This window comes from Dermacentor variabilis, chromosome 10 (genome assembly GCF_050947875.1).
Source record: "Dermacentor variabilis isolate Ectoservices chromosome 10, ASM5094787v1, whole genome shotgun sequence".
Lineage (NCBI taxonomy): Eukaryota > Metazoa > Arthropoda > Arachnida > Ixodida > Ixodidae > Dermacentor > Dermacentor variabilis.
In genome coordinates, this window is record NC_134577.1 from 6,462,891 (window position 1) to 6,474,560 (window position 11,670).

Sequence of the window (11,670 nt, forward strand, 5' to 3'; positions counted from 1 at the left end):
ACGATTTCTGCTATACTGCAACACAGTTTTCAATGAAAACTGGCAGACATTCAAATGACTAGGATATTGAGCCGACAATAGCTTTTACTTTACTAAACTTCTTGTACAGCGAAAGCTTTTTTTTAACTTTCACTGTACTGTTTTTATACCTGTGCACTAAATACACAGACCAAAAAAAATAAAATCCTTGTGTCAACATGTTCTTTTTTCATTGTCGTCTGCGAGCTGTGCTGAAGTTTCACCATGAACCTATACCAACTAGTCGAGTATACCCTCTTCCCAAGGTCACTCTACTGTGTGTACTGAACTTGTCAAAGTAGGGATTGTAAACCTGTTATGACATGTTGACGAAGGCTTGTGCCTGCCTGAATGCACACATCAGCCAACAATGCGTGCACTCTTTGGCGTCTACCTGTTATGAGAAACTGCGACCACAAATTTCAAAACGTTCTTAAAACTGAAAACATTCTAGGATAAAAGGGGAAAAAACTGTGGTGATCCTTGAATTCATGTGGTATTGTGTAGGGTTAAAAATAAAAAGAATTTGTGGGGTTTTACTTGCTAAAACCACAATCTGATTATGAGGCACACCATAGTGAGGAACTACGGAATAATCTAGGTGAAACCTAGGGTTCTTTACCATGCACCTACCGTATTTTAGCAATTCTAAGCACCCCCCTCTATTTTCGCGAAAAAATTGGGAAAAAGTTTGCATGCGAATCTAAGCACCCCCCTATTTGTTACGATGAGCGCGTAGCCAAGGCCGCTAAGTGCACTTGCTCACTCTGTCATCGAGCCGAAGCCGTCCGAGTCCCGAGGTGGCACCGCGTCCGCGGCGCGAGTACGCCATACAGCCGGACTGTACGGACGCATGGCGAAAGCTACAGAAAGCGGGTCCAAGTGGACGTTGTGGTCAAATCATTTAAGAACTGCTCGATCACAGACCACTTCGACGGAACGGCAGACGACCTGCTGTGGGATGCCGAGAGCGGCGGTTCAAGCGGTGCGACGAACTCGAGTGGCAGTGATAGTAACTGAGTATCCGACACAAGCGGTGAATACACTGTGTACACCGATTTTTCTTTTGAATGTTTTCAAAATAAAATGTTATTTCTCGCACCCGTCTCGTCGTAATGTCGCAGCGAAAAGAGGGAGAAAGGGCCATTCTAGATTTTTCGAATATAAGCACCCCCCCTTACTTTGGGCATCACGATCGGGAAAAAAAGGGGGTGCTTAGTAAATACGGTAACTGCAAGTATGTGGGTATTTTCGCATTTCAGTCCCATCAAAATGCGGCCGCAGTGGCACGGATTCGATTCCGCGACCTCGTGCTTAGCAGCCCAACACTACAGCCTCTAGGCAACCACAGCGGGTTGTAACAGTGGTTGCTGAATGTGGCAGCACAAGAGCTCTCGTTTTCCCAACAGCTATGCAAAATGACAATCCCTGGGCATTCTATACGAAGATTGTGGTGTGCTGAAAGGACCATATATTGTTTATGCATGATGGGTTGTCCATGGGACAGCCAGAGCAATGCTTAGCCCCACAAAGCTCAATGTTTAACTTTTGATAAGCCGAGTTTATACATCAAAATGCTTATTTAGGCAAGGTAAAGTAAACGCAGAGCACATAGAGGCGTCTTTATATGTTGGAGGGAAGCTTCAGCTGTGGACAGTTTAACAAACCAATTAATAATTACTGTGCTAACAAACTCAAATAACACTTCTGTTGTTTTTTGTGGAAATGCACTCTCCATGGCCAGAAATAAAGGTGAAAAAGGTTTCTACAATATCTTTTGATGTGGTGCGGTGTTCGGGCTTTGTGGGGTTAAACAAGCTGCATGAACATGCAATATGAGAAAAAACAGGTGGATGGATAACTATTAATTGAAAGCATGGCGGTTGCAAATATCTGTTCCTTGATTGCATAGCAACTGCATAAAGTAAATAGCAGGCAACATGAGGGTTATAAAAGCTTGAAATACATCATATTCGAGAGGCAGTTGCATGAGTGTAGCGTACATTATGCTGTCAGCTAATGCATTAGCATTTATAAAGACAGACAATATCCTTTGTTCAGGTCATCAAAATGCTGCCTTTGTGCTGTTGGTTTCATCACAGAGATGTTCAGTGAAGCGCCTGGCCTTGCAAGAAATGGTCAAAATGTTGACAAAAGACTAAAGAGTTGGCATACCTGTACACTTCTCCTGCTTTAGCACGTTAAGCTAGGCTATTACAATACTGTGGAAGCCTTTCTGCATTAGTTCCAAAAGATGTAGTGGTCCAATAGCAGATAAAATAGCAACTAAGAATTGTGCCTCCCTGTGTGTGTTTTTTTTAGCTCAAACCATGGCAGTGATCACATTTTTGCGTGATTTTGCTGTTACATTACATGTCTGGTCTCTTCTCACTAAAAAAAAAAGTCCTAGAAAAGGTGCAAGATTGAATTTTATGTTGCAAGAAGCTCCCTCACCCTATTTCCCAGTTTTACATTCCAATGGTCAGGCTGGGCCTCTTGCTTAGCTTCTGTCCAGTTGCCAGTGTATGCTCTTTCCTCGATACTTAAGCCCACACAAGAGCAGCCCAAAACAGCACTCCCCAATTTCCCTCTAACCAGCCAGTGCACAGTGAAAATGGCAGCCCTGAAAGTAATATCGCAGAACCCAATCCTTGCTTCAGTTGAGTATTGTCATTATTAGACTAGCAATTAGCAGTTGTTACTGTGATGAGATTCAAAAGTTTCCAAGTCTGCATTTCATAAGTAGAACTTTTATTGGAACCTGTACATTCAAACTGTGGGTATGCTTTCACACACATGCATGTGGAGTGATAACAAGGACCCTACGGAGACAGCACTCATCTGTACACCATATGCACACATGGCATGTACAATTTTCCAACAGTTGCATTCACCACATCAGAAACAGAAAATTTTTTACTTCTGCCACTTTTTAAAGGAATTCAATTTTAAATTCTCAGTAAATGTTGATACATGTAAAGTTTACGTGCTATCTACCATGCCAAATGGTATAAGTGTCCCGAACTTGACTCACTTGATCTTCAATAAATGTATCAAATAAAATTTGGAAACAAGGGAAGAGGCCGTGTGGTCTTCTTGTTCTTGTGCTCTGTTTTATCGTGCTGCTTTTTTTCAAGACAAGTGACTATCCACAGGTTCGTTTATGATTACTGCTTTCTTAATAGCTGTTCAGTTTCGGTGCCAATTTTTTCCATCAAAACAAATTTTCAAACATTTCTTGTATCAGTGTCATTAAAAGCAGACATCACTGAAAAAGAGTAGTTCACAAATGACCTACTGTTTTGATAAATGTGGTCACTTTATCCCAGCGTAAAATGTGTTAGCTAAGGGAATAAAATTGACTGTTCCACGCTCACTATAACCATTAATTTAGTTCAACATAATGCAGCACTGGCAAAAACTGCGAAAGAAGGCAGTGCTCTACATCATACCTACTGGTACAGCCAAAAACATTCATTTTTCATGCTTTTATCTACCACGCATTGCTTGTAGTATTATTTTGCAAAGCAAGTCTGCTAAAAAGTGTCTGTACATTTAAAATGTGATCAGTTTATGCTTGTGATTTTGAGATAGAAACATGGCACACCCATTTTAATGTTGCCATTGTTACTAAAGGGACTTACTGACCAAACTTCCTACTTCTGAGAGGCCATGTCAGGTTTTTCCCCGTGTGATCCTTATGACCTTGTTTTGTCGGGCTACATGCCCTGTTGTTGCCAAGTTTAGTAGCCTTGGTGCTGAAAAAACTTGTCATCAGTGCCCAAAAAGTCTGCAGTTCAACAAGAAAAAGAGAGAACTGAGCATTGTCCCATTAAATCACCAGCACGAGTAGCAAAGGACATCTGTGAACAATGCACAAATGCCAGTCTGTTAAATATCGCTTGCTTCACCAGCTCCTAGTGTGGTATCAACTCGGTACCCAAACAGTGCTCTCTTGTCATAATGGGGGTAAAAAAATATGTGCATGGACAACTACAAACAGCTCTTTTCATATGTTCTCCATGTCACAAAGTTCAATTGTCTGAAGCACCAAGCAAGATTGTGCATCAAGACGAAATGATACGAAGTTCTGAAGGTAAACAAAGAACTTGTTGCACAGAAAACCTCTATGTAAAACTGTGTTAGCTCTTTTCCCCACGAATACTTTTGTACCACATAGCTGGTCCAGAAATCTAGTTAGCTTAGCTGTAAATATTTAACAAAGTCAGTGCAGCAATACAGTTTTGCCAACCTGAACAGCAAGAAAGGAAAAAAGAAAAAAAAAGAACAGAGTGCATTAATTACTTCAGGTGCTCAGTGGTGACACAGGCAGTACAAAGAGGTTGCACAAGATGGATACACACAATTGTACAAAACAGAAGATTTACATTAGCATGGCTTTGAAAAAAATAAGGCAAGATTGGAACATGAAGTTTTAACTATGCACATGCCCTTTCTGCACCACAGTACTATCCTAATTCTAACCAAAACAGGCCAATTTTCTTAGTGCAAAATACGTAATGAAAAGCATTGTTAACAATATTTTGAGCATTTATCAAGCTCTCAACTATTTATTGTAAAAACGAAGCATAACAGGACTATACAAGAAAGTTATAGAAAACAAAGTGTCATCAACAATAAAGTTAGAAGTATTGTCAAAGTATTGTATTGTCAACAAACATGATTTCAACAACCAAATCCTGCGAGAATTGCAGAAAAAAAAAAGGTGGGGTGGCATGAAATTTTTTGTGGTTAGTTCCACAGCGACGTGACCACTACGTTACTGACAAAAAAAAATTAATGAAAAATGTTCCGAAAATTGCAACTGAAGGGAACCACAACACTGTTTTCTATGCCCCAGCAACCTATAGGATGTCCAGGAATAAATGTTTAATGCAATCATGTTTGTAACATACCAACAGCCTAGTTCCCCTAGTAATACAACACTGCCAGTGGCAGGGCTCCTTTGTAAAGCAACATGCATACACTATCTCCCCCTAGAACCAAGAAAGGAAAAAGTTTACCGAGGCTAGTTCCTCATATCTCACAACTCGATGGGAGGCCATCTGCTTGCTGCACATGCAGTGAGCACACAACTTTTGCCCATGACCTACAAACAGCTCCCTTGAAATTAAATGTCGTCGTATTACAGTTGCTTATTGGCCACATAATTTGCATTGCTGCCTTCAGCCCAGTGTTATTAGTTAGGCATGCCACATTAAAAACATAGCCAGAATCTTAACTTCTATACAAGCAAACATCTCGATCTTACACTGTAACAACATTGCTCACCTGTTAACAAAATTTATTACTGCAAATTATGTACAGTATAAATAAGTGCCATGGTGCACTGCCCGCCATAGCTTTTTTTTTTTTTTCATTTTTATATTGCGAGACATCACTGATGGCAAGATGCTACTTAGCAGACCGGTTAACTTTACTTCATACATACATCCCTTAACCAAACAACAAGCAGCCATTAGGAAGAATGTCTGTGGGCGAGTGGTTCCAAAGGTGCTGTAATGTCTTGCTCTGTCACTCGTTGCTGAAGTGTGCATCACTTGACAAGTGGCCGGGTCTTCTCTTCATCATCACACGAGCGTTCTCGGTATTTGCGTACTTCGGCCAAGTACCGTGACCAGGCATCCTTGGGAAGCTCCTCCTGCAAACCAGATTGGCTGCCACCTTGTAGTCTGCCATTGCGAACCTTAGGAACCAATCCCTTGCGTGTCTTGGCAGCAACTAATCCATGGCAGCATTTCTTTGGCTAGCCAGCGTCTAAGGCAGTGGTGCCAGTACCACAATAACTCTACCGAATGTTGCAACATTCACAAGACTGGTATAAGCGGCCCTTTGAGTTGAACTGCTGGCTCATCTACACCCAAAGTTATAACAGTGCTTACATTGGTTGGGAAGGCACCGTACTTACACTCATGTAATTTGTAGCGGTGCCAGATTTTCCCACCCAAAGCAAATGCTGGCACCATGTAAGATGAAGTGACCTCCATGGGTGGAGCACAGAGCAGTAAGGTTAGATGACAGATGGCACCACTTGCCTTCTTTGGTTAAGCATTGCTACAAATGTTCACCCTCAATTCAGTCAAGGCAAAATAGGCAAGTGCAGTGCAAATGCCACATTAAACAAAACTTGCCACCAACAACCACTGTGTCCAAAAGTTGTCAATGAGAGCAGCAGTTCAAACAAGGAATGTAATTTATCGCTCGCATACTGAGTGGCACAATAACCAGTATTATCTTTTGCAGCATCTCGCTAAGCCTGTGTAGTGCAGCCAAGGTTAGTGCAGAGCCAAGTTGAAGAATGCAGTTTTCCTTCAAATTGGCCGCAACGCATCAGCTCCATGTAGCAGGATTTCTGTTTGAAATTTTGGCTTGATCTCAGCATCCATTGATAAACCACACGCATAAATGCAAGTGCCTTTGCATCTTGCATTTACTGCCACAGAAATTTTTTTACGACAGCCAAGACTGCAGTCAATTCGCATAATACAAAGAACCACAATAAAAGTGCATTTTCACTTTCTTCACTGCATAATGAAGCCTGCAGCTTTGGGTGCACAACACATTCCTCTTGACACACAGCAGAGAGTGAGCAGCAAGCCATATACATGTGCACACAATGCTCTCGGAAGTGGCCATCGGTAGACACTATTTGTTAGGCAACCCACATCTATGTCTTTTTGCCTGTGTGCCAGTGATTTTCAGCATCATTCTGCTTGATGTTATGCTATGTGCCTCATGCTACACCACATGCCATGGTCTTCTCCAATACTATCACACTATTTCTCCATAAAATAGAGAGTGAAATTTGCATGAAATGAGAATTTCATCTTTCCCCCAAGTGGCAGTTGCTGAATACACACATGAGGACTGTGCAGGCTGCAGCCATGTTATTCTATGCTTCCTTTGAGTTTAAAATGTGTACTGGCATGTTGAATCTTTCTTTGGTTGTTTTAGAAGAGTGTGCGCCACTTAAGCTTGCTGCAATTTGCTGTTAACACAACTGCTTTAGCAGTTCTGTTGGCAGTGCTGTGTAGGTACCTAAAGTAGGTTTGCTGTCGAAGGCAACTAGCAAACATATTATTTATGGGCCATTTCTAAGGCCAGTGTGTGGAGGTTAGCTAACTAAATTGCTGATAAGCAATAAAATTAAAACAGCTTTTGTATGTTGGTGACTAGCTAAAATGATGTCTGATGGCAACACAAGGTGACAGTGTTTACCTTTGCTTGCTTATATGCCTTTACACTTCTTTTTCTTTCCACTGTGTTCACTTTCCTAAGCACAATCTAATCGTTCACATTAAATTTGTAGCAATAATTAGACTCATAGCAATATAAAGAGCGCAAGACAGCCACTACATAGACACCTTAAATTTATTTATACAAAACATACTTCACACACATGCACTCCAACTTATTAATGATATCTTAGTAAGAGGCAGAACAAACAACACAAAAGGTTCTATCAGAGTCTTTCAATGCTTTTATGGTCATGAAACTTGTCCATAACACTATCGGAACGCTTTATATATTGACCGCGCCTTCCCCAAGGCGGCGCTAGGGTTCCTATGGGGGCAACAACAAAGGCGTGCGAGCGTATGCAGCCGCGAGACTACAGGTGGAACGCGACGGCGGTGGTATGGCAGCTGCTGTTCTCTTTCGTGATTTTGCCTTCCATCACAAGCAAGTGCAGTGCATGTGACGGGCTAACCTGAGATGCCGATCACTTGCTGTATGACGGGTTTCCACTCTGGCTACAGAGGTATACACGAAAAAGCCTTGCTGTTCTGTCTGCCTATCGACGCCGAGCAGCGTCAAATATGGAAGCAGGTGATACCACGACAGGAAACAGATAGTTTTATTAGCTTTGACTCCAAGCATGTCCGTGTTTGCGAAAAGCATTTTGGTCCCACTGATATTTTTTGGACTGACGAGTTTGTGGTTATTTGAATGTACTGTCACATATTAAACACACTATGTTTCTTAGTGTATTTTATATTTTATCATACTATCATTATATATTACAGGAGCCTGTCCATTTGAGAGTTTCTTTTGCTTTTAGAAAGGTCTACTCTTCTGTGTCCCAATTGCTTTTATTTTGTACACGTTGCTCGATGCTTCTGATCACTGCACACATTTTTTTCAATGTGTGGCCACTGACAGCTTGTCTGATTTTCGTAGTTAGAGAACAGCCAGCATGTGAGCACTGAATAAAAAATTTTCGTATGTTTTCTCGTACTCATCAGTATTTTCATCGTCACTGTGTGACGAAGCACAAATAAATGGCCCATGTAGCAACAGTGCTTCAGCAGTGCACCTCCACAAGTGTCAGCAAAAAGCGCTTCTTAAACTGCTGGTGTTTTCGTCATGTGATCGCTTCTGTGGCGCACTCCAGCTCTTCAAGTGCCGCCAAAACGTATGATTTTTAGCGTCAGTGAGCATTGCAGTATTTGTTGCAAAGTAAGCGCCAGTCATAAGCTTATGTACCTAAATAATCTTATGCACTTTGACAAAAGCAAGGACTCGGCCGGCACGGCCGCAATCGGAACACGAATGCTACTGACCGTCACGCTAGACCTTCCAGTGTGATATTACAGACAAGTTGCGATGAAAATAATGGCAAAGTAATGCACAGGGTGGGCGCATGTACGAAAAAATCCTGTTTATAACAAGCAACGAGAGAAAGTAAGTGCACTGTTGATCAGAAAACAGCCGCTAGCAAGATTTACTAATGGCCGGCGTCAATCACACGGGGTTATTAGTGTCTGGATGTTGCAGCCAAGCTTTCAGGTAACAACAAATGGACAGTCAGCAGTGCGCAGTCGCTGAACACTGCAAAGCACTTGACCACAAGATTGACTTCAACAAGAATATTGTGCTGGAAACCAAGCCAAATCCACGCAGGAGGCTGCTTCTTGAGTCGTGACACATTCAGCAAATACACGGGAATGTTAATCGCGCCTGGGGGAATTTTCCCCCGTCTTAGTCCCATGGCATGCGTTCATTGACCCAGCAGTTGTCCACACGTGGGCTTAGGAACGGAGCCAGTGCACAAGGAACGGAGCCGGTTTCGAAACGTTCGTGTTTAAGCACCTTGGTTTAAATATTTACTTTTATCTTATCTTAAATAATAGGTTAAGTAGCATCTATACTACGCACAAATATCAGCCCCCCGAAAGCACAAATACTAAAGAATGTCGGCCTGTTTGACAAAAAAACAGCCACTGTGAATGGCTCGCGCAGCCGTTTCGTGCCCCCTTCTCGACAGCTGCGTCACTAGCGGCACGCGTTGTCCCTACATGAAACTTTGGCCGGATTTTTGTGACCAGAAAAAGCATTCAAAGACTCTGGTTCTATCTATACAATCGATATTTGTCAACACCCAACTACCTGGACAGTCAGGGAAAGCAGTCAAGATGTACATAATAGATATTCATAAACACTTGTTGGCCAATCTTATGTGTTACCAAATGGCAAATGTCACGCAATAGTGCTTGTGCATGTAAAGAGTTGCCTAACAGTCATTGTTGGTTGCCAATGCAGAAGTTGAGTTGTATACTGCATGTGTCTGTAATTTGAACATCATTTTCTATGTGCCACTAACGAGAATCAGTTTCATCTAAAGGTACATCAGTGGTATACTAGACAAGGAAGAACCCTTGCACCATGGATACATTACTGATGGAGAGAAGGCACAAAGGCTATACCTTTGCAGCAAATACATTTTTTTTTTTTTTTTTTTTTGCAAACATTCACAAATGGGAGCCTTTGTCGGCGTTCTGTACAAAAGTAATTTAGCCCATGCCTCCTAATGGCTCAGGTTGCTTTAACCCAAGCTTTAAAAAGATTTTAACAGTTTCAAATTTTCTTGTGGCACAGTAGCACTTCATTTCTGAGCCTGCATTTTGTAATGATTCTTTTATTCTTTTTTAACTTTCATCTGTTCAAATGACATCCCACACCAGATAGGCCAGAATTGGCCACGCTGCAGGGCAGAAAAGAAATTAATAGAATCTACGAAAAGCACAGGTGCAAGATGTTAGTTAAAAACTGGTGCCTGCATATGCCTTTTACTTTTGATGTTTCTGTTTTGCTTTCACTAAAGTTTTGCCAAATAGTATATTGGCATCACCATAGAGTTGCAGTGCAAGGGAGCTGTAACCATAGGTGCTGACATATGCTCCATGCTGCCTTTATGCTAAGAGCTGGGACAAAGTCTAACGTCCAGCCAAAGATTGCACAACCCTCACATACGTTCAATCACTGCGTACCACATCAATGTTAGTGTACATACTCTATACTGCAGCATGCGTGAACTGGTAAACAATACTAAGGTGTGCAGCAGTTCTGTTATCCACACACATCAGGTACTGATGACACCGGTGTGTGTGTGTGTGTGTTTACGACATTCAATGAAAACTCGGAATAAAATAGCACATGACAGTTGTTGTACAAAGGGCCATAGACAAAAAGAGTTCACCTTCAGCCAGGGCTTACCTCATCTTCAACCTTCGGCTTGTGGACAATGCCCGTCTTTAGAACTTTTCCACCCCTTCTTTTACCCACCTAAAGGAAGTAAGTACTAGGACATTAGATACATGCAAATTAAGATCGAAGCCGTACCATTCCTTCACACTGTAAGCGCACAGCGTTTTTCCTTTTCTCCACTGACTAGGCCGATAATACTATGGTAGTGGACGATGACATGCACACACAGGGTAACGCTTTCAACGTCTTCGACGCGCAGTTCGACTGCTAATTGCGTGAATTCGCAATAACGCAACTAATACTCCTTCTCCAGAGCTACAATCCACTGCACGTTATTTCTGTCGCTTCAATGATTTAGCTCATATCACAGTAAAGCAACATTAAATTTATGTCCTTCCATTATACCATAAACTGCTGGTTCTGCACGGATTCTTATTGTGAAATCATCGAGAAGGAAGCCTTCACTAATAACAGATGGCTGCAAGAATGCGTACAGCCAAATCTGCATTTTTTTTTTTTAAGCTGCTAAAGAAATTACACAAAACAGCATCAGACAAATTGCGAATTGATCAGGCATTACCGGACAACTATAAGCATCTACAATGTTATAAGCAACAGTCATGTATTCTGTCGACGGTGAGGAAATGCACTCGGTCGCGAGTACATTAACATCTTACGAATGGGAGTGTCCGTTTCTTGGCCGCAACAGCAGCCGCGTCCGGTTCGGCGGGCTCAGTTTTCTCATTTTCCACCGAAACTGTAGCGGCACTGTCGGACTGCGGAACAGCAAACTGAGCCTCCTGTGAAGCGGCTTGCTGCTTGCAAGCTTCCTGCATTTGTTTGAACCTTTCGAGAAAGCCTCCGTCATTAACGAACGCATTAAGCGAATTGGAATTCGAACCACTGTCACTCTGTCCTTCCGAACTGCTGCTGCTACTGTCTTCATTCTCCAAAGATTGCACATTTCGTGGGGGCTGACGCCTGTCCGCCATTTCTACGAAGAGCGTGAAGCTTTTGCCTATGCTTTTGCGTTGTACTTCTTTTTTTCCTTTATTATACCCCTCAAAAAGTGCTTAAACAAAACTCAATATTCCGTCCAAATTAACAAGAGACAACAGTTAACTTTTTATTTTTAGGAGATATTTT

At 41.9% G+C, this 11,670-nt stretch overlaps 1 protein-coding gene across 1 annotated transcript; it reads right to left on the reverse strand.

Annotated features, from left to right (window-relative positions):
* Nucleotides 1-2,748: 2,748 nt before the first annotated feature.
* Nucleotides 2,749-11,546, reverse strand: LOC142559785 (telomerase RNA component interacting RNase-like). Its single transcript, XM_075671430.1, has 3 exons — nt 11,202-11,546; nt 10,534-10,602; nt 2,749-5,680 (listed from the first exon to the last, which is right to left on the reverse strand). The coding sequence occupies exons 1-3, from the start codon at nt 11,514-11,516 to the stop codon at nt 5,576-5,578; spliced, it is 489 nt and encodes a 162-aa protein (XP_075527545.1). The 5' UTR covers nt 11,517-11,546; the 3' UTR covers nt 2,749-5,575.
* Nucleotides 11,547-11,670: the final 124 nt, after the last annotated feature.

Excerpts from the sequence above, each read along its gene's own strand:
- LOC142559785 (XM_075671430.1), bottom strand. The coding sequence starts at position 11,516 with ATGGCGGACAGGCGTCAGCCCCCACGAAATGTGCAATCTTTGGAGAAT. Across the intron at positions 10,603-11,201 it reads AGAAACGGACACTCCCATTC|GTGGGTAAAAGAAGGGGTGG; the intron begins GTAAGATGTTAA and ends TACTTCCTTTAG. Across the intron at positions 5,681-10,533 it reads AGCCGAAGGTTGAAGATGAG|GAGGAGCTTCCCAAGGATGC; the intron begins GTAAGCCCTGGC and ends TCTGGTTTGCAG.